The sequence below is a fragment of the Scatophagus argus genome, chromosome 12 (genome assembly GCF_020382885.2).
Source record: "Scatophagus argus isolate fScaArg1 chromosome 12, fScaArg1.pri, whole genome shotgun sequence".
Classification (NCBI taxonomy): domain Eukaryota; kingdom Metazoa; phylum Chordata; class Actinopteri; family Scatophagidae; genus Scatophagus; species Scatophagus argus.
The window spans coordinates 19,294,134-19,317,613 of NC_058504.1; the positions used below are offsets into that span (position 1 = coordinate 19,294,134).

The following is a 23,480-nucleotide window of genomic DNA, read 5'->3' on the forward strand; positions in this document are numbered from 1 at the left end:
ACAAACTTGCATGTAGTGGCTTATTCCAGTGAGTTTAGACATACTATACTTACAGCTGACCATTTTTAGCCCAACAAAAGATTAAATTAAGATTAAATTAATCTTGCATCTGGCATTTTACAGAATACCCTAAACATGCAAACATGTCTGTTAATTTGAAAAAAAAAATGCAATTGGTGTGAAAACATAGTTAGAAAAGTTTCCTGATTTAAATCTAGAAATATCTGATCAAATAAAATCGAAATAGTAATTTTGGAGTGCACTCGGGGACTTGAACTCATGATCGCAGTTTTTTTATAGCTCTGTTTACTTTTTATACACAGCCTCTGTAAGGTGATGAGGAACGATCATGATAATAATGAGTGATAATAATACTGCTGATACAATCTGAAATCGTCTCACATGCCTGCTGCCCTGCTCAGTCCATCAAATGTCCTGAATGTTTCTGTCTGCTATGGAGTCCAAACAGCCACTAGATGGCAGAGAAAGTTTAACACATTCATTCTGGTGTGTGAACGGCTAAATCAGTGAGTGCAGTAAGTTTCCTGGATAAATCTGTTTTGAACAAGAGCATATTAAATGCAGTCAGTTAAACATTGCCTTTACAGCCATTGATTAAACGTCTGACATGACATATTATCTTTGTGGATCTGTGACATTCTTTTTATTTATCTTTATTTATCATCCTTTTGTAATTTTTTTTCTCCCCTCTCTTTGCAGATTTTCACACTGCTCTCTGAGCTGTATAATTGCTTTTTCTCTCCCTAATGAAATGAAAAGAATAATTACCGTAATATAATGCAAGGATGACTTTGTATTTACAGTTCCCTTATAGCCATCCATGTTTAAATTAACAGTATGGGGAGAAGGAATTACCCAACTTTATAGCATTTAATCTAAAATGCAGCACTTCTGTATATAGCAAAAGAAAAAAAAATCTATAAACGTTTCATAATTACACTCTGAACTGTCTGCAAGTGGAATCCATTATTTAACAATCATGAGGTTTCTTCAGTTTCTCTCCGCTACACAACACATTTGTGACTGCGTAAAAACACGTATACATGTATGAAAGTAAACCAGTCAGACAAAGACAGTTTAGTTTGCTCATGTTTTTGCATTAATACATTGGACTTAACTTAGCGTGAGCACAGGAGGAGCAACAGTCAGAAGTTCCACTTGAAAGTATTTATTTTCTTCTGTCAGAATAAAGTGGAGTTGAGCGCTTTCATTTTTGACTCACTCAAGAACCAAGGACAAAGTGAATCAGCTCAACTGATGAAGTCAGGCAGCAGACGCAGCTGCTTTGAGAGTCCTGATTAGTTCACGTGCGCCTGCTTCCAGGGAGTTTTCTCCTGTGCTCCCCACACAAGCAGTCAAATGACCTCAACTTCCAGCAGTTTAGAGCTTGTTAAGAACTCCTGTTAAAATCCTTTGACTTTGTTTTTACTTTAAACTACAAATGTACATCATGTGATTCAATCTTAACAGCACATACAAAATAAATAAAAATAAACTATCAATAAAGTCAAGAATACAGGCTAAATATTTTTTTTTCTATTTGGTATTCTCATTAGAAGAAGATTTTCTTTACGATATGTTCCAACCCACTAAAGTACTCATAATTGATTTGGGCATGGTAAAAAAAAAATCACATATTTTTTCATTGCTCTTACTCATCTATGTTGTGGAAAGGCCTCTTAATGAAACAAAAATAGATGTTGTGGCCTCTTGGGGGATGCAGAACAACTGTAAAAATAAACCTGACATATTCTGACTTTTTAAAGTTGTTACATGTGAGCAGATACTTGCAAAACATGTAAACACTGAGCAGACATAGAGAAATATTACCATTCATCTGGAACTGCATATCTCCAATACAGAATTTTCTTCTTTATCTTAATACCCTGACTCATGAAGAAAGCAGACTGTTGTTCAGCTATAACACGAGGCGCAAAAGACCTATAATTAGTGGCCATAATGTAAAATCTTAATCTCAAGCCTGGTGTTGCCTTTCATGATCACCTGAGTCAAGCAGTCAGCTTCAAAAAATGTATTTGCTACCAATTAAGTTGACATCTACACTCCCCTGCAGTATGCAAGCTTACCAGATTAACTCTCTATCTGGCCTTTGCGCTTGTAGCTAAACGCGGCATGCAGCTTATCTTACAATCGTTGGCTGGAAAATAATTATATGTAATCACTTTATTGTGAGAATTGACATATACAGTCAATAATCAAGATACCGAGCTTCCAGCATAAACTGAATTCTATTTTTTTTTTTTTTTTTGCTGAAAGACTGAATGGAGCAGGATTTATCTGCTGGATATTTAGCTGTTTTGTTTCTGTCAAGGCAGTTAATTCAAGGAGTTTCCTTCACTGACGATTCTACACAAATTTACTGTTTTCCTGTTTTCTCATCAACCTCATTTCCAGATGAAGCAGGCAAGCGGTTTTCAGCTCAGAAAACTCTGATAAACCAACAGTCGGCCTTCACTACTTTGATAATCAGACTGAATCCTCAGTCATTATTCACAGTTTTAATCAGTGAACAAACCAGCAGTGTTAGCAGTGATTTAGATGTCTGGAAACAAGCTAACTGTACGCAGGTTTCTGAACCCAGAGCCCAACAGCAGACAAAGTTAGTCACTTCCTGGTGGACTGACAGATACTTCTGAATATTGGACTTAGTCTACATTTGTCAGTTATACTGGTAGATGACTGATTGAATGCTAATGTTGCTTCATGTCTGTTATGTATGAGTACTGTAAATAAACATGTTTCCCCAACATAAATACCCACCAGTCTAAGCTCTTAACTAATGACAGACACAAGGAAAGCCACACATGTGGTCTGTGTGTCCTGCGTGTGTCAAACGGTTGGCCTTGCTGTTGCTGCAAATTCATCGAATGAAGTTACAAACAAGCAGATATGTCTAACATGTTTAATTGTGTTTCTTTAGAACAGTGCATTGAATAAGGTCTGAATAATCAATGAAACGTTAGCTCCAAAAAAATTTTTTACCAGCGTTTTATCAGAACTTGAGAGGATGAAACGGCTCAAGCTGAAATAATATACAGTTAGTACCATACTTCATTGTCTCATTTTAGATAAATTCAACGTGGCATCAATACACATTAGTACACGATACACAAGTCCATTTCGTTCAGACATTGTTGCAGAAGATCACCTGCAAACCAGTGCATTCAAAGTTCTCTGCAGTTTTGTTGAAATATCGGTACAATTTTAGGTTGTTTGATTTGAGTTAAGCTAAGTGTCACTGACTATCTTAAGTTCTTACATAATGAAAAGGCATTGTAATGAGTCATTTGGTGCAGCTGTAGTTTATGTAGGGAAGCCATTTAAGGCTGTGCATTATGCTGTATGCTTTTGTTTACATTATTGCCCTGTTTGTGTGGCGTAGCCTGTCTCGTACTCTAAATACTGCATTAACTGGTGCTCCCACCACTAAGTGTTATTACTGAGGTTTTCATCAAGATCATGCCAATAGAAAATCATTGTTCCACTTCACCAGTGCAAACACACACCTGCAGAAAGGAGAAATTTTGATTTATGTGTTCTTCAGCGGGAAGATCAGTAATCCCCAAAATGGCTTGTACTTGTGCTAGAGAGTGTAATGCATGTGTTATCTTATGAACTACCAAGGGCCTCCATGTTAATTATTGTGGCCTATGGCACTCCAGAACTGGGTTAACTAAGGTCTTGTCACACATGAAACCACTCTGATATGCAGCTGAATGAGAAATATTTCAAATACTAAAAATAGAACATATCATGTGGAAAAATGCCTCCAGACACTTTTTTTTAACATGACATACATTACATACATAGTAAATATGATAAAACAATATTATACATTCTTTACTGCATGATGTGTGAGCAAACTGTAAACTAAAAATAGACCCCGGCTTGCCTCTTAAAGCTGAAATGGATTTACCCAAGACAGATTACAGGACAATGATAAAAGGGTTAGGTGTCCTCTAGCTTTTCCATAACACAATAATACAGTACATATGAACATATGATCACATCTGAGAATGAATGAAACTTTTTACATTTTAAAGAATCTTCATCAACAACAATGAATGCACAGGAGCCCGTCTGAGCATGCTGTGCTGACACCCATTTGATTCTGCTGTGAAGCCACAACATGTTGCTCCCTCTAGTGGTTCATCTCCGTCACGGGCATTCAATCAGGAATCAGTCCTTAGCCACTTACTCTGTGCAATAAAGTCATGTATTAGTGATGTCCTTGCAGCAATTAAATTTAAATTTTCTGACATAATTGGATTAGTACTTAGAGACTAGAAAGGAAAGGACATAGGCTTTTAGGCACATATTATATCTCTGTCTTAATTTCTCTTACAGCTCTGGATTTCAAGTTGTTTAAAATGTCCTCCTGCCACTGAATGTAAAATAGGCATGTTTCAAAATTAGGCTGTTCCAGTATGAGAACTTACTGTATGTTTCCTAAAGACAATTTCAGATCATTTTTGCATCAGTACATGTTTTGTCCTTAAGATGTCACAAACTCCAGTGGGAAAAAAAAACAAAAAAAAGAAAACGAAAAGAAAAAATGAAAATGTTTGTTTTGAAATTTTGAGCACACTTCTGCTTGTGTGATTATTCAGTTCATATAAAGTAAGTGGGATTAGTGGTTAATGACAGCTGGTTGCCTGTGTTGAGTCTCTGCTTCATTTTTTCCCCCGCTGTAATCTGATGGCTTTTCAGTGGACTCAGTGCCCTGCAAGATGTAAAAGGTTTCCTCAGCCTGTAGTATTTTGTTTTCAATTACCTCAGAGCCTACCAAAAGTCAGCAGCAGACAGGCAGTGATATTGGGTATAAGTGATTATTATACCCAAAGGGTAACAAGCAGGATAACTCTGTCTTTCCTGAGAAGAGAAGAGCTCCTCCCCAAACAGAGATCTGTTCAAAATAAAAAAGGTGCCACTAGAGGGAGCTTTGCGCCATGATTTACCTCAAAAAGTGCTCCAAAACTACAGTGAATACCCCATTTTACCCAACCGTCTGCACTTTTTAGCTTTTGAAAAAAAAAAGTCATTTTGATGTTGTTGAACCACGTAAACAGCTGAAACAATACTGATTAATTGAAAGCTTGATGTCAAGATGTGGTTTAACTTTCTGCAAACCTGCACTCTGTCAGGTTTCAAAATGAGTGTGTCTTTCACTGTCTGTCTGTCTGTCATCTAAAACAACATGTTTTTTTCATGAAAAAAAACAACAACAAAAAAAAACAAAACCAGAAAACCCACAACCTGGCACTGGCAGCTCCATCTATCATGCACCTATTTAGACACCACATAAACTCTGAACATCAATCTGTTGTTGACAGGGTCCTCATTAGTACACAGATATTTTGTGTGTTTATGATGAGAAAATTTTTCTACACTGTTGTGAGGCACAGGGAGAGTGAGGCCAACAGGGAGGTAATAACAGCAAAATCAATTTCACGCATGACTGCGTTTAGGAGAGGTGAGTGGCAACGGGCATCTTGATCTGTCCATCAGCCTGCCTGTTTCTCGCTGATGTGGCAGCATCATAACTCTTGTTAGACTAACTGATCGACAAGGGCCAACAACTGTGGCTACATGGATGATACGGCTATTAGAGCAAGAAACTAGGCACCCACTACATCATGGATCCTCCACACACACAGTATCCATGTGACATCTCTGTCTGCAGAGGTGTACACTGACTGTTTAATCTTCAGCTTCACTCTACAAGGGAGAAGGAAATTAGGCCACAAGGAAATTTACAAAGGATAACATCTTGTGAATTATCTTGTGAACACGCAACAGGAGATTTATAAGCAAAATACATCTATTTACTAAATAATACTAAGAAGAATTTCGTGATGGTTTCCAGTCAGAAGTCTTCTTTGCTCTAATATAGAGCATGTGATCACTGAAAATGTCCCTTTGTCCAGAGAAAGGACTCAGTGACAATAAATCACCTCTACCAGTCAGAAACAGAACAGACCGGTAAGAGGGGACGACAATCTTCTGACGTCATGTTGTGTGATATTCAGGTAATGACATCCTTTAAAAGCTCAGTTATCAGCATTACCTCTGAGGGTCACCAGAGTGTGAGTGCAGATCACACAGGAGGCTATTTTTCAATATGGCTGAGGATTTTCCAGGCTATTTTTACCTCACTAGGAGGACAGTACTGAATGCTTTGGGAGGAAATGTTTGAGCAGAAATGTGTCTGACTATATGTTATGTCATGTCTTCTGTGTAATCAGAGATCTGCAGGATTTATATTGAAAAAATAGATTGACATGTTGGTAAGATACACTTTACACTGGGAAATTCACTCTCTTGCCAAAAGTTGGATTGGAAAGTGCAATGCTGCTCTCATGTGTGCACGCTAATTATGAAGCTACGGTGAACGGCCACTTAGCTTAGCTTAGCATAGACACTGAAAACAGAGGGAAATGACCAGCTTGCTGGCTGACTTCCTGGAGTCTAATGATGTGAATTTAATTAGTGGGATTTAAAGGTGCAAATAGGTGGATTTTGTTTGGCTGTTTTCAGTCCTTGTGTTAAGTTATGGTAACAGACTGCAGTCTTGGATTTAGTCCACAGATATGAGAACTGTCAAAAGCACATATTTCTCAAAATGTTTAACTATTTCTTGAAGACAATCTAACCAGAGAGAGAAGTGCTGCAGTGTATGTGCTGTGTGCTGCAGACCTTTATTAGGATTTTGTCTCGCTGCTAATACAGTGCAGCTACAGTAAATCCCATTACCCAAACTCTCGCTGGCACAGTTAACAGCTTCTCAACGAATGACTGACTGCTGCACATCAGCCAGTTCTGGGGCTGCCTGAAAAATGAAACTATGCAGCTTGTTCTGCTTTTAACAAACAGGTACCATTTCTTTTGTTCAAGCGTAAAAATATACTGCTGAGGTGCTCCCTTGGCCCAATGCGTAAGACATTTTGCAGCTTTAACGACTTGAATGTGTGTGTTATGTCTTGTATATGTTTTAAATGTGAAAGTGCATCAACATACCAAAAGCAGGCTAATTCTTAGTCACATCTGTTAAGCACAACTGAAGGAAGTGAAGTCTGCTCCAGAGTCTCTACTGCGGATCCCATGTTCAGTCCCCTTCCTTTATTGTACATCCCTAAACAAGCCACCAGCTCACCGATTTATTGCTGCAGTGATCTACTCACAAAAGGCTTTATTTTCTGTTCCCTGTATCTGTTCATGCAACGACTGTATTTTAACCACTTGCACAATCTTCTGTCTACTATTTGGCAACCCATTATGGCAGGAAAGAAGCTTAAATCCTACTGTTACATGAATTAATAACTTGTCTTTACGTTTTCTGCATGACTGAGCCCCAAATTTCATCTTCAGTATTTCCAGATTAGTTAATCCTTTTTGTATTAAAAAAAAAAAAAAAAAAAAAAGATGCTTTGGAAGTTTGTACTGTACCAGAGAGGATTTCAGGGCTGATCAGTTCCTGGCCAAAGGTTTTTGGGACTATTTTATTTATTGTTTTACTCTTGCCAGTATTCAGGAACTATAATTCCTCAGAAGTGAAAGTCCCTGGAATCCACTAACAGAGTTCCTTTGATCTCTCAAATAATTTTCCAAAGCAACAAGTCTTGATATTCAAATTGAAGTACACTGCAATTATTAAATATAAATCTATTTATCCTAAGAAATTTATTTATTTACATAGTACCGGTGCAATTCATTCCAGGACACATCCAAATGTCTTGCCAGGTGCAGGGTACAAAAACAGGGAAATGAAAAAAATCCCATGCTTTATCTTGCCTGCAGGCCAAATGGGATCATGAGGCAGCTGAAGCCAGTGAAGACGTTTACAGTCAGACATAGCACAATATAAGAGGACAGTAGCTTATTCCAATGTGCAGGTGTTCTTTTTTCTGTGGAGTCAGATATTTCTAATTTGGCCGATTTGTTCCCATGCTTGTTGTTCGAGGACCTTAGGAAGAAAAACAAATGTAGTCTGAGTGTGTTCTCCACAATATGAGAGTGCTGAGCGAGCACTTTTTGTTTTTTCTGTTGGGCAAGAACAATAGTTTCCTGTTATTATTTGCAAAATCCTTTTTATGCTTCCCAATCTGGTAAAATAAATGAGTCTTTACTCATGTTGCCAGAGCAAGGTCTAGCTCTAGCCACCTTTAGCCACCATTGTGTCCTTTGATAAGTAAACCACCCAGTAGACCATATTAAAAGCCCCGAAGGACACCGGGAACAGGATCCGTGCATACTTGTCAATTTTGCTGGTTCCACCCATACCAGCAGTGGTGGGCTGAGAGCATGGTGTCTGCTTTAGCTCCAGTTTGTTCCCCATCATCTGGATACGCTCCAGCTTGGGCCCCAGCAGATGGTGCAGAGACGAGGAGGCGGTGTTCTGCTTGCATGGCGTCCCCACCATCATGTCTGGCGTGGAAGCTGCTGCCTGGGGCGTACTCTTCACCAGCTGGGCAGACGAGGAGGCAACGCTGAGCAGGCTCTCAGATTTGGGGCTAGAGCGGGAAAGGGTGGAAGAGCTGCCGTTGGCTCCACCCGCTAGAGACCGCAGCGGCCTTGCTCTTCCCACTCCCGAAATGTTGGTAGTGGACTGGGCTCTCTGGTGACTGCTGGACTCTTGGTTGGAAACATAATTCATCCGCTTCCTTAGGTTACCGTTGGTATCAGGATTCTGTGGAGTAAAAGAAAAAAAAATAATGACCCTTTATTTCCACAACCAAAACTTCAACAGCAGATATGTAAAAATTGGCTGGTGTTGGTGTTTGTCTGCTTTAACATGAGCTACAAATTTATTAGTATCAGTCTCAAAAACCCAACATCAGCCAGTTTCACCCTCTCATAATGAGCTGCCGACCTGAGTAACAACGTTTAATCTAGTGAAGAGTTTCTCATATTATTTTAGAGACTTTTCTGTCCTATTAAATGTAAAAAATAGATATCAAATAAAATATATCAAAATATTCAACAAGCTTATTAAGCCTGTTATGTATTGCCATATGCCATGTACTGAGTGATACTATCATGCATACCAAGCTAAAGTTCTGGTCTGAATGAGTCATAAAAAAGCGAGACTATTTTGTGAACATAGATTCAGAGCGGGCATGATGTATCTGCTCCACTATTGAAAAGGTTTACAGGCAAGGTAAAATTCACTTGCTTTTCCTTTCTGAGAAGCGGGCCGGGAAACATAAACCTTGTCATATTGATCTGATTACAGTCCCCCTGACACAGATGGCCTTCATCTGGAAGCAGACGATAGAGTGTGTGCAGTACAGATGTCACTTACCCAGGATTTCACTCATTTCACACAAGCTTAGGACAGAAAGTAGGTAGCACTTCATCGGGGCGGTAACGCAGTGTAGCGTCAAAGGAGCTTATCCTTTGAGAGTTGATGTTTTCAAGCAGGGAGAGTGTGATGCTGGTACTAAGGCATTTACAGGAATAATCCACGCCCTCCCCTCCACCACCACCAAAATTGAAAGGATCCAGTATTGTGTCTCATGTGCAGCAGAGGAAGTGTGTGTGTGTGTGTGTGTGTGTGTGTGTGTATCATCCTGCAAGAAAAAGGCAAAGTAGCTGGAACCATCAACACACCGTGCCCCTCTTGCCAAGCTCTTTGGTAGAGCCAGCAGGACCTGCTCTCGAGGAAAAGAGTATTAATTCCCCCCCCCCAACCCCCCAGTGCCAGAGCCTTTCTGAAACCTATACAGATGTACCCAGGCTGCGTTGCCGTGGCAACCCACTAATCCACTGAAGTGCCGTTGTCACTATACTGCATCCAGTCGTGATTACGCCACACTGGGATTTGGGCTGGAGGGGGCAACTTAAAGTAGTTAGTGTAAAACTGACATATGCATTGCTGGGTTGTGTCAGCTTCAGTGATAAGTTAACAGTAGCCTCATACATTTAATGTTATCTCTTCTGAAGATCATAAAGTCAAAGATATTCACCTTTCCCTTCTTTTCACAGCCCTCCCATCTATAAAACAGCGTTTATACAGCACCAGAAATGCACTGCTACAGTTACATGAACACATTCATCATATCTGACAAAGAACTCGAAAACAGCTCCTTGGCGTATTCGTGAATTTTGAACTGATCTGCGTGCCAGCTTTCATGATGTCAGTGTAATTTGTTTCAACTTGTGACAGAAATAGGAGATTATGTCAGTTTATTTGTGTAGAATTTCAAAATGAAGGCTCCACAGCAAAAACCATCCTTGAGAAACACCTCGCGATCGGCCGTACACATTTGTGTTGTGAACAGCTGTTTTCAGATATTTTTCTTGTTCCCACTTTCACATTTTTTTCACTGTCGTCTCTAAAATTCAGTGAACAAATTAGCGGCTAAATATATAGCTGAACAAAAGCTAAATTTGCTTAGGATGATCTGGGGGTAGCAGACAGGGGAGCATGGCAATGTGCAGAGCGCAATGAGGTGAAAGAAACAGAAAGAGTTCATGTTTTGACCTCTTTTTTTTTTCAGAAGAAGTGAAAGTTCTAGAGAAATTCTAACAATTTCCCACATAACTAATCATTATTTTGGGGGTTATAAGAAAGCTCAAAATAAAATAATTTAAGTATAGTATGTTCAGATTTGTGGTGCTAAACATCATAATGCTTTTTCAACAGCTGACACAAGCGGGTTCTGGTGGAACTCAAGCTGTGAACAGATTTCTCCTGTTTCCTCTACATTTAGGATCCTCTCAGCACTTATGAACAGACGCACAGCTGACAATCCCCAGGCAATCCCACTCCCGGTCATTCAGAAGAATAGGCTAAAGGCCAGATACAGTGAGTACATAATAAGGGCCATGCTGTGTAAGTGCTCCTCGAAATTAAGTGCTCTCAGACTATTTGCCACAGCCACTTTGAGGAAAACAAAAATCACCTGCAGCACTTCCTCTGTGTCCTTGACCTTTACTGGCGTGGTTTGGGGAACTGGAGGACATTTGGCCGGCTTCTTTCTGGCCCGCTCGAGCTGTGCATTGGTGAAGTAGTTTACAGCAGCAAACTCAATGAGGGCAGAAAAGACGAAGGCGAAGCAGACAGCAATAAACCAGTCCATCGCAGTGGCGTATGAGACCTTGGGAAGAGAGTGGCGAGCGCTGATACTGAGTGTCGTCATGGTCAGGACAGTGGTGATGCCTTTAGGGGTATGAAAAACAGAACAATGTCAAACATATGAACCTGCTCCTAAGTGAGAGTTGAGACAAGCTTTTCCAAAAAATCTAAAATAAAGTATCTCATTTGTAATAAAAACTAACTAAAGAGTAGTTTTCCTCAAAGATGAGCATGAAACATCATCTCACTGTAGATCTGAACTAAACACATTTTCTTCATGTCATTGCCACATAAATGGTGATTATTTTCACCATGTTCAATAACCCATATACATTATGTTGCTCTTAATCAGCATATTTCATTAAATGAATACACTTGGATAATGAACCAAATGCATTGGGTTCTCTGAAACTGGACATGTACAAAAGAAATAAAAACACAGCATTTATCTGTATTGGCACACATATTATGGCATACTGTATTATCACTTCGTATAGTTGAAATGTTAGTTCAGACTAGTCACTCCCATTTTAGCTCTGTTATTGGTCTCCACCAGCTCCTGAAAATATCTGGCTTTTTTCATGCTAAATGCTGCGCTATATTCACCAGCTGATTACTAAATTATTCTGACTGTTGTTTGGTGCTGGGTAGGTACAGGTTCAGTGGTTTAGAGACCTTTTATGCTGAAAACAGCTGCCTGTTCAGTGCCAAACACCAGACATCTAAATTTTAAACATTTTAAACAAGAACACCGATTGGAAACCCAAGACTAACATTATGTTATGATAACGACCTTTCAAACATTTTTTAGCCTGCTGTATCGTATTTTGGTTTGGTTGAATTGAATGAAGCATAAAGCAATTATGGCTGCAAGGCAATGGAAATCTTTGTTGTGTTAAGCAGCTGTAGCAGACAATCTTGGCCTTAACAAGTAGGGAAGAAAAACAGGCCACGTATCAACAATCTCAATGGTTGCTATCTCACCTAAAAAATATTACCGCTTAATAAAGTGACAGAGGACGGCCCTACAGCGGAATTTAGAGCTGACTCCACCACTACTGCTGGTTGTTTGTTTGAGGTTGTTGCGCTCAATTAAATAGTGACTGAGACGTCGAATTGGTGAAATTAGTTTTTGACTGACAGAGGATTTTAAGCCACTTTGGGGTTGTTCAGCTTCTTCCACTATGAAGTAAAGCGTAAGTTAAAGGGAATTTATACAACACAGAGCTAAAGGACGCACTGAACTGAGACCTTGCTGCACCAAAACAAGACACCAATCTGGCCAGCACGCAAGGTCATGTGTGGCTCCCACAGTAACAGAAGGTTACAGTATAAGCCTGTAGCTCGTCCTTGGTTTTATTAACCAATAGCAATAATGTGATTTTGAGAAAATCCCCTTTACGGTGGAGACCTGGAACAATCTGTGCTGCAGAGTCCTTGCCCAACATAAATTCATCCCTGATGCCCGGACGTGACCGCCATATAATTACCTGTCAATCAAAAGCAGCTGGGTGACATTGATAGGTGAACTGCAGCTTGAGGCCACAGACAGAGGATATTAACCCCTAACAGAAATCTCTTCTGAACATAAGCAAACCCTGAGATCATTTACAGATATACTGGAAAACTTCAATTTCTTTTTGTCTTGTTTTCAACTATCTAAACACAAGCATTAGCTGAAAATAGTAAATTATGCAGTGCTGTACTTTATGCAAACCGTATTTGCATTTTCGTGGACTTTTTCATATTCAGTTTGACTTTCACTCAGGCACAGTTGAGCTGCTCTTAGCTCTATTAAATCTTTACACCAACTGTTTCATTTTTAACTCTGCACAATGACAGGACTGCAGCCTGCAGGGGGTATTTTGATACTTTAACTAGCCCTGACAATAGAACAACTGATACTGAAAACCATTTAAGGCTTAGAGGATGTGCACAACTCATATTTCTCCAAATAATTAGTTCAAGATTTTGGAAAACACACAAATTCTTCCCAAGAGTTGGTCTTTAGGCTCAGCTAAACTCCCAGCACTATTTATGTACTTCATACACAATCACTAGAGTTGTATCAAACAAACTGCATCTTCTTACTTTTACAAATAAGAATATCTCATGAAATGTTAAACTGCTCCTTCCTTCTCTGCCGTTAATGGCAAGACCTGTACAATCCCATCCCGCACAAGCCCATCAGTGAACAAGTGTCACATTATCAAAGGCATAGAAACCAATCACTTCAATCACTTTGAGCTTGGGAAAAACATGCTTTTTACTTTGACACCCCCCCAATCCGAAGCCAAGATGTTCCAACTGTAACTGTCCCAAACCTCCTGTGTCACTCACTGACAAACTGCTTCTTTCACGCTCATAACGGGATGCTGTGGTTGAGTCATCAAAGCAGGAGGTGATGGCTGCAGGGAAGAAGAGGAGAAAATCCAAACAGACCACTCTCTCTTCCCTTCCCTGCCCACCCCAGCCTCACTCACCACTGCCAGAGCAGATAACAGCATAAATCCACTGCCTCATGTGCTCAACTGAAGCAACAATAGCTATGCTGCTGTGGTGCCTCTGTCTTTGGGGCAGGGAGGTGGGGGCAGTGCAGCTGGACTGTCAGATACATTGGTCACTGCAGGAGAGCAGCATTAACCCCCCACCCCACAGTGCTTTATTACACTGCGCAACAGACTGAGGGTCACACTGTGTATTTCTGCTCAGCAAACACTCAAAACATCAACTATAAAGTCCACAGCAGGAACACACACTGTGTCAAATACACATTCAGTGGATACAGGTGACACTAGTGTTGTGTTGTGTGTGTGTGTGTGTGTGTGTGTGTGTGTGTGTGTGTGTGTGTGTGTGTGTGTGTGTGTGTGTGTGTGTGTGTGTGTGTGTCACCCACAGCAAAACTATCAGGGAGGTTGGCTGTTTGGTTAGTGATACAGTATGCTGTCACAGTTTGACACAGCCGCTGCCAGTAAACAAACACGCCTGATTTTATAAGTACAGGGGAAGTGTGCCAAATTTCACCATCAGAAGTGTATCAGAGTGTGTTCACAGGTCTTGGGGAGTACTACCCTATATGTGAAAAAAAAGTTTTGTGGCTTAAGAGGGAGCTGCACAAAATCTGAGGAATTAGTTTTTGGCGCTGAAGACTATGAGTTTCAAAATGAAAGAAATATGGAGGTTGGAAAGATACAAGTTTAACCAGACATCTTCAGCCTGCTCCTCATATCTGAATCCCACATTAGTCAGTTACAGCATAACAGCATGTTTATGTGGTGTCAGAATAATTGCAAAAATGAGTTGCCGACTAAATTTTACATGAAAGCCCCTTCAAGTTGGAACAATAACTCAAAAACTCCGTGAACATTTGATGTCATTTACGAAACATGATAGCAAATGTTTGGTTAACGATTAATTGGTTCATTCATGTGCTTTTTTACTCATGTATTATTGCTGATATAGCATTAGGCTGTAATCTTTGCTTGCTGTCCATGTACACTGACCTTGATTAATTAGAAAAGTTGATATATGCTAATAAATTAGCTATAACCCTGATAAATACAACACATCTTCTCAACTCCCCAGCTCAAAAGAATGACTTGAATGAAAACGGGAGCATCCCAGGAGCAAATACACCTTAACATACTTAAGTCTCCAACCAAACTGCTGCCTGGATTATGTCTGTCTATTTGACACCAGATTTAAGTGCTGCACCCGAGTGGTAAAGAGTTGACTGGGCTTGATGGAGAGCATACAACTCAACACACTCCAGTCTGTGAGGTTAGGCATCCAAAGCACTTTAGTTAGGGATAGGGAAAACAAACGATATAGGTTGTCAGTTAATATTATTAACTATTACCATTTTTGCAACTTACCACACTTACAATTCTCTTATAAGAAGATTTGTTATTACAAATTCATTGTATATGAACATTGCACATGAAACAGGCCTGTATCTCTGACACCTGCACTGGACATTTCAAATGAAACATCAATTATTTTACCGTTACAAATGTTAGTAAGCTATTAATAACTGCTTAATAAGGTGTTAATAATTGGATTTTAGTTCAGATCCTCTAATGTAACAGTCAAAGGGATTTTTCACAACCTAGCAACCCAGAGTTGTCCTTAATTGTTTAACTAATCTATGAAGCCATAATGAAGCCATTAGTGCTAATCATTGCATCCTTAAAGGATGCCACATTAGAAAGCAATTTGTTTTCACATAGCAGAAACTAAGTTAATGCTACATGAAAACAACAATATTTAATATATGACATACTACAGTATATTTCACAGAACACTTTCATTCTGTAACTCCATACTTCTGGCATCATGAACAGCCAGCCTGTCACATAGCTGTTTGAAGAATCATTAGTCACCACTGCCTCTCATGTTTTTCTTTCTCTCCCTCAGCAGTCATGTTCATAAGGTGAATTTGACTCCTAAAAGTGAAGTTCCAAAACATATAATTTATCAAAACTGTGACTGTGATCGACAAGTTTGAGTTTGAGCTGCTCTGTCTGTCGTCCTGCCTTTCTACTGACACACTCTTATCAGTCTTTTCTAGGACAGGAACCCAAATGTTGCGTCTGGAGACCCAGGGAGAACGCAACTGGGTCACAGGCCAAAATCTGAAAGCCACTGATAACATAGAAATGATGAATAAAGCAGCAACCTTTGAGAGTGTGATAAAATACCAGATAATGTAACAGCATGCTACTATTCTTAAACAACGTAAGAGTAGTATTAGATAACACTGCAACAATTACAGAAAAAAGAATAACCTAAGAGTCAGCTCAGTTGGGTGTTGCAATGGAAACAGGTTTTTTAAAAAATAGCAGGGAATTTGCATTTCATGTAGCCATCTTACTATAAAAAAAACCCCCAAAAAACAGCAGCTTGTACAGAATATTCCCCATAATAGCATCACCTTGTTGTACAGAGTGCACAGAGAAATTGCTCTGTTGCTATGCAGGCATCAAATAAATAAACAGAGAGCGGAGAGGCTGTGCAGGATGAGGGATGTGTGAGGTCTACATACCAAAGACCGTGCGTGCCGGGACTGATTCTTTATTTATCCAGAAGGACACTTGAGAGAGGATTACTGTCATTATGCAGGGGATATATGTCTGAATCATGAAGTAGCCCATTTTACGTTTCAAGTGGAAGTAGACCGTCATCACCACATATTCACCTGGAGGATCAACAGAAAAGAATTAGTTTGATTAACAAAGAATATTGAAGTTGCGGGCTGACAGATTTCAGTTAATGTAGCTTTAGACAGATGCCATTTGATTCTATTTTATCATTTTTTCTTCCTCTATATTTTAGTAACCCCATCCATTCTCACTCAAATGGACACATGCCACCTGTTGCAGCTTCTTGCTGCTAAAATCTTATTTTTTGATCCTTCAGTAATTACGTGAGGCAAAAGGCCCTCTGAATTACCTCGACTCATGGTGTCTACAGTGTTTGATTTCAAGAGGCTGCAGTCAAAGCTCCAAATCCTTCCAATATCTAGCACCGGTGCTGCTTTTGTGTAGTATATTTGTCCTGTCAGTCATATGATAAATACAGTGTAGAGCTGGTAAATCTACCAGCTGGGACATAGCACAATACACACAGACAGCTGAACATTTTCTCCTTCTTTCTTTCTTTAAATAAAAGAGAACATAACATTCCTTTGTAAAAGAAAGAAAGCAAGTTCATCAAATCAACTCCTGCAAGCACTTTGCGGGAAGCATTCAGTAAAATTCAGCTCAAAACAGCGAAAGGATGCACGAGTGTCACCTGTGATGGATTTAATCGTTTCACTGGAAACCGTCTGGCCGATGAGATCATACTGAACAAGGCTGGAGGACTCAGGAGGGACCTCTACTGAATGCTGAGGCCCTTTGGTCCAAGTATAGATCATCTCTGTTTTTGGATAGGCATCTGTGGGCAGACAGCAAAGCCACCTCGATGTTAGTCACTGACTGTGAATTGTGAGCAGTGCAGTATAAAAATTTAAATGTACTGTGTGGAAAAAATTGCAATATGTTTGCATAGAGAGTGTGTACTGTAAACGGTCTTTGTCCATACACAAAAACGGATACACAGTATTGGTGTGATTTTACATACCTATTATTACTATTATATTATTAACTGTGCATATACATGTGGGTGCATATACTTGACATAACCCAACTAGATGTGTTCACATAAAACATCCTCCTTCCAATTTATCCTGACACTTTTTGTTTTTATTTGACAAGACTGTTCCAACACATACCTCACCTCCGCTTCTTTTTAAGCTCAGACTAAAATGCTTTTCTACTTTATTAAAAGTGCAAAAGTGCAGTAAACCAGTAACTATAAGGACTAAAATAGACCTTTGTCATTCTTCAAACGATCTAACTTCTATGGTATTTAGATTTTCATTTAAATCTGCAGCGATTATTTGTCCAATTTGGGTAGTGCAACAAGCTATAAAGGTGAAAATTATATGAACATAGCAACAAGGAGCAAAATTAGGATTCATTTGGAGTTGTGTTTCTGGCAGTCTGATGAAGAAGAAGAAGAATCAACTTTATTGGCAGTATATATATTTTTACATACACACACTGAATGAATGTAACAATGCAACATTCACTGGCATGGTCTGCACCTACTGCTGAGGAAAGTATCTGGCTCTTTATCTGCTAAAAGCTGCTTTGCTTGTCAGCTATTTGGTGCTGAGCAGGTAGTTAACAGAATGTTTATCAGAGCTTTTTCACTGAAGACATGTGCCTGCTACTGCTGGAATGCAGGCTGATGACAGCAGAGAATAAAAAAAATTAAAGCTGAAAGGTTTAAAACAAGGACAATGATTAATATGAATTACACAAATTTTAAGTGTTTAGGAAGTTAAGGAAGTTTGTCATGAATTGGTCAAAGGGGTAAAAATGAAAAACAAAGCTTGATCGTATGACTGTTTTCTGCTTGCTGCTGACATGGATTCTGTGCTGAAAAGAGAGAGGAGATGAGCACTTTGTGAGACATCTCCGTTAAAGCTGTGGCTTCCAGATGTAGACGATGTGCGCTCATATGGTTGCTATCTGCAGCTATGCAGCAAGGTATCACTAAATCTACACACTGGACCTTTAAATTTGAAGGTTTTGAGTCATAATTACAGCTGTTCATTGTTTCCCAAAGAATTGTATTTAGAGGAAAAAAGTGACTAATTGACTAACTCACTAATTATTTTAAGGGCTAACAACCCTGTTGGGTGGCTTAACCCCCTCACTTATGCTGAAATATAGGAAAACTGAGTAATTAATCTGCTCCTCTGAGAGAAGAACTAGGAGGGTCTTTCATCATATCTCACTGAAGTGGCACTGATTGGCTTTTATCTGATATTTGCTAATAAAAATGACAACATCCAATCTACTTTTTGAAAATGCAATGTGGCTGGATTCAAAGTTCCTAGTGGTCCCATCTGTCCTGTTTCGCTCACATGTGCATCATCCTGACAACCAGTCTGCTACAAAGGTTCAAATCAATTCTCCGCTGTGTCTGACTTAAAGAGTCTTTAGATACATGAAGGTGCTTTTATTTCCCTATATGGCTCCTTCACTGTGTTTTACTGTACGTATCCTGGTGGGGCTGGCCAGTCTGTGGACGCACAACAAAATGCCAGTTATCTGGGCCTGCCACTCCCTATGGGACTCCACATCGGCAGGATACCAACTGTGCTGCCAAAATGAAATGGCTCTTGTGTGTCATGGAGTGGAACGCAATGCCTGTGCACACAAGTCCAGATGGAGAAAGAGAAAGAGAGATGGAAAGAGGGAGAGAGAAAGAAAGATGGAGGAAAAAAATGAAGGCAGAACAGACAGAGAGAAAATTAGCACACACACACACACACACATTCACACACATCAGCTATGGAAAATAGCTGCATAGGTCTGTCCTATCCTGAGGCTGAGGAAGGGATTCTGACCTTTTCTTCGCTTCAGGCCACATCAGATCCATGGTCACTTCCTCCTGACCAGAGGCTAGGAGCAGCAGAGCAGGATGGTGAAAGGAGGAGGATGAGGAAGGGGAGATGGATGACAATAACTGAGAAATGTGAATTTGTCCTCTGCAATGTCACCACGCTGGATAATTGACGGGGGATTGGGCGAGTGTAAAGGCAAACTCGTTGTCTTTTCTCTTCCTTTCTGTTGCAGATTTAATCTTCAAATTGCTGCTCTTTTCTGATAAGACGGATCTACTCTATTTGAGAATCTCCTTTATTCAAGATAAGTCATTTCTGCTGACCAGTAGGTCCAATATAAGCACTGGTGCTGAGCCAGGGCTTCATTGTTCACAATGAAGAATGAAATACTTCATTATTTAGTAATAATATTCAGTCGCTTTGTGTCACAGTGCTCATCTCCTCTCTCTTTTCAGCACAGAATCCATGTCAGCAGCAAGCAGAAAACAGTCATGCGATCAAGCTTTGTTTTTTGTTTTTTTTACCCCTTTGACCAATTCATGACAAACTTCCTTAACTTCCTAAATACTTAAAATTTGCATAATTCATATTAATAATTAAAACTTGCAGAGAATTAGAGGGGAAAACTACTATCGCTCTTATGTCTTAGCTTAGCTTAGCACAAACACTACAAACAGGTGGAAACAATTAGTATAAAAACTAAACAGAATTTAACATGTTAATTGGTTAGTTTAGGAGGTGCTGCTTTAGGCAGAGCCTGGTCAGCAGTTTCCCCTCTTTCTACAGTCTATTTATGAAGCTAACCTAACCAGTTGCGGCCTTTAGTTTCATATTTAGATGACACGACTGTTATCGATCTTCTCCTATAACTTTCAGGAAGAAAGCGAATAAGCTGAACTGTGCCTTCAAGAAACCTGAGTTTTTTCTCCTCACTTCCTCCCGCTGAAGTCACTTCATTTGTTAAGTTGAAGTAAAGTCAAAACTGCGCTGAAACTACGTGCTGTGTCCTACCTGCAAACTGTCTCCTGTTCAGTGGTGTAATCAGGTCTCCAGTGATTTGACACCAGAGGGCTCAAAATGTAAAACATAGTGTGGAAGCTAGCAGAAGCTGCCAGTCTTTTGGACAATGGATTTATTTGTTTATAGCTCCTATAAAAATGACTAATGATTCATTGATGAAAGCTGTAATATGTAGTACCAACATGTTACACACTCTGTAAATGGCATCTTTTGCATGTGGGAATGCAGTGGGCAACATATTGTAGATGTATTAATGACCACCAATTAATGGCCACCGCACACCTGGTTTGTTTTGTCCTGTCAGAGCAAATCAGTGAACATCTGGTTGTTGGCTAGCTTCTTCATCTGCTGTGTAGAGAACTTGTGCAGGACTAAGGGAGGCTATTTATCTCTTCCTCATTACTTAGATTTGATTAGGTTAGATTTCATGCTGTGTGTCCATGTCTCCCTCCATTGCTGTGTCTACCTTTTTATCTGTCACTCTGTCTCATCTCATTCACACACACACACAGGCACATATGCACACACACACACAAACAGGACTCACAGCTTCCAAACTTGAGGGGGCATGCGTGTCCGTCCATGGGAAAGTCCACAAGCTTCATGGGGCACTCTGCACTGATAGTCAACCTGTTGCAGTACAGAGAAGAGTTGGAAGGTTGACAAACTGACACACTCATACAAACACACATGCCTTTAAAATACATATAACACCAAACCCTGTTCACTGAAAAGCCAAAGGAGCAGTTCTTTGACTGCTATATTCAGTGTGCACTGTGAGCCACTGGGTTTGTTTTCACAGTAAATGTGCTTGAATGCTTTAAATCAAACAAAGTCTGTCTTCTCGCTTCTCCAAGTTTCTTTTAATTGGCACAAACACCAAAATATAGAATCATGTGAAGACTCCATTCTCATCACAAATCAGCACATTAGAGAAATAGATGTATAATTTTTGAACAGACACCTCTGATCACGGTTAGGCTAAAGTTTTGGCTTTGAATATAATTGATCGGGTGGTTAATGTTCATGGACTGTGTACGGCGCATACTACAGTACCTCATGGTGTACAGAATGGTGCCGTTCTTCATGATGCGGAAAAGCTTGTTGGGGGCTGTCATGTTGTGAGCGACTGATTTCTTGCCATTCCTGAAGAAGGTGTCTGGTGTCCACACTTTAGTCACCATCAGGTTGTTCAGCCTCAGTATTTCGATTGGGCCCTCGTACATCAACCTCCGGTCCACCCACGTCTGCCGAAAGAACACGTCCATTGTGTACTCCTAAGACAGGGAGATTGAAAAATGTAAGTGAAACGTATATGGTTCATGATTATCTGCATTCATCGGGAAGAAAGCTCTTGTTTTCCATCCAAATATAAAGTAGAAAGGGTTTGTTTGAACTGATCTTCAATTAGCTGGGGCATGAAATCTGTAAATATGGTTCTTGCTTGGAAAAAAGTTGCATAAATTGACATGCGTTTAGGTGGGTATAACGTACCATTTCAACATCCGAGACAGGCCCAAAACTTGTCACATAAATGTCGGTCTTGACCTCAGTCACAGGACCTAGTGAAAGGGACAGCAAGCGTGACATTTAATAATTTGTTTATTGTTTTAAATCGATCCACATCCCAGTAAAACCTGATGAGGACACCAGTCTTACTACAGGCGCTCTGTGTATGTACAGGGATAAGCAAAGCTACAGCATGCCTGGCTATCCACACATTTCTGAACTCATGAGATGTCGCTCTCATGTTTTCAGACACTATGTACAGCAAACCAAATCCGTACTTGTAGCACTTGAACTGTGCATTAAGCATTTGTCCCGCAAAATACACACCATTATGTAACTGCATTCGCTTAAACATGCGAGCTTAGAGGCCTCACTTCAGACTGCAGTGCCAGGCTTACAGGATAAAGTCAAGTGAAACACCATGTCACATTGCGTGTGTTGGGAAACACTTGACCATGAAGCAACATGTTCCTTACAATGCATGTCTCTGAGGGGGGAGGGAATTAAAAAACATGTTATTGCTCCAGTAATGTTTCCGTCATGAGACTTGTGCACGACATCTACTGCATGTCCATGAGGAAGCATCACTTTTTTTTCTTTTTTCCATGAGATTCCTTCCCTTTTTTTCTCCCTTTCCGTTGTTTTTGAGGGGGAGATATGAGGATCGTAAGGTCATAGGGCCCACTGCGGCAGAATTTTTTTAGTTCAGGCTGTACAAATAACTTGATTTGACCTATAAGGTGTATTTGAGGCTCAGTAGTGATTTTACAGTCATGTTATTGCATTAAATGTTGTGTTTTAACCACTTATGGCGTTAAAAAAGTCAAACAAAAATAAATTAATAAATAAATTTCCATCTTCCCTTTTCTATTCAGAGTGTTAAGAGATGATACACAATCAGGCTACTGTGTAAAAACCTGACTTGACTTCTAGGGTGATTTTGGTGCTTAGCAGAGACAAAAAAAGTAAAAGAGAAAGAGAGAAAGAGAAAAAAGTAAATTCTAATAAAGTTGTTAAATTAATCAGAAGATGTCAAATGTTCCAGGTGTGTCATGTGATTACTGCTGGTAGTTTTCATATCGAAAATGCTCCATATGTGCACAAAAATCGCATTTACTTCCAACATACCCCCGAATCCAGGTCGCAGCCTGTTGTCATAGCCGTCCAGAAGTCGATCTAAAATGCGAGTAAAATTCTCCGGATAGATCCTTTCATCCTTCTTTGTCTGTCCAGAGCTTTTCTTCACACTACAAAGCAACAAAAGAATCAGAACATCGTAACTTCAGAAGGAGAAGCCTCGTTTTGTTTTGTCAGAGGCAAGCAGGAGGTTTCAGCACCAGGGACAGAGACACTGTGGGGACTCACCAAGTCGCCAAACAGAAAAAGTAGAAGAGGGTCCGAATAAAAGCGGGGCGCATCGCTGTCACCGTCTCCTTCTTTTTGGCAACCATCTTTGCATGCCATACTTTAAGCCTCTTCACATGTCACCACGCCAGATGTCTGTGTCCCGGGGAGAGAAAGGAAAGGAGAGGGACGCGGCGGCACGGAGGGCAGAGCGGCGCAGAGGGGGAGCAAGTTGAGCCTCTCTCCCGGCTCCTGCAGTCTCTCCGCCAGACGCACAACACGCGCACTGACGTGCACGTGCGCACACGAACACACTTTCACCCTCAGCCCCGGTCACCTCTCGTCCAGATCGGAGCTGCTGCTGCCGCCTCTGCTGCTGGTGGCATCCAGAGAAAGAAACAATCTTCCCTCTCTCCCTCTCTCTCTCTCTCTCTCTCTCTCTCTTTTCTTTCTTTCCTTCACTCTGCCTCTCTCTGTTCGCTTCACCCTCTCCCACTCTTATCTCTATATTCTCCGCTGTATTCTAGA

General features: G+C 40.2%; 1 protein-coding gene across 1 annotated transcript; it reads right to left on the reverse strand.

Annotated features, from left to right (window-relative positions):
- Positions 1–7,509: 7,509 nt before the first annotated feature.
- gabra4 (gamma-aminobutyric acid type A receptor subunit alpha4) lies at positions 7,510–23,198 on the reverse strand. The gene is made up of 9 exons (XM_046407015.1): positions 22,974–23,198; positions 22,737–22,855; positions 21,594–21,661; positions 21,156–21,376; positions 20,647–20,729; positions 16,913–17,056; positions 16,164–16,316; positions 10,947–11,203; positions 7,510–8,728 (listed from the first exon to the last, which is right to left on the reverse strand). Exons 1-9 carry the CDS (start codon positions 23,057–23,059, stop codon positions 8,195–8,197), a joined length of 1,665 nt encoding a protein of 554 aa, XP_046262971.1. The 5' UTR covers positions 23,060–23,198; the 3' UTR covers positions 7,510–8,194.
- Between the last annotated feature and the right edge of the window lie 282 nt (positions 23,199–23,480).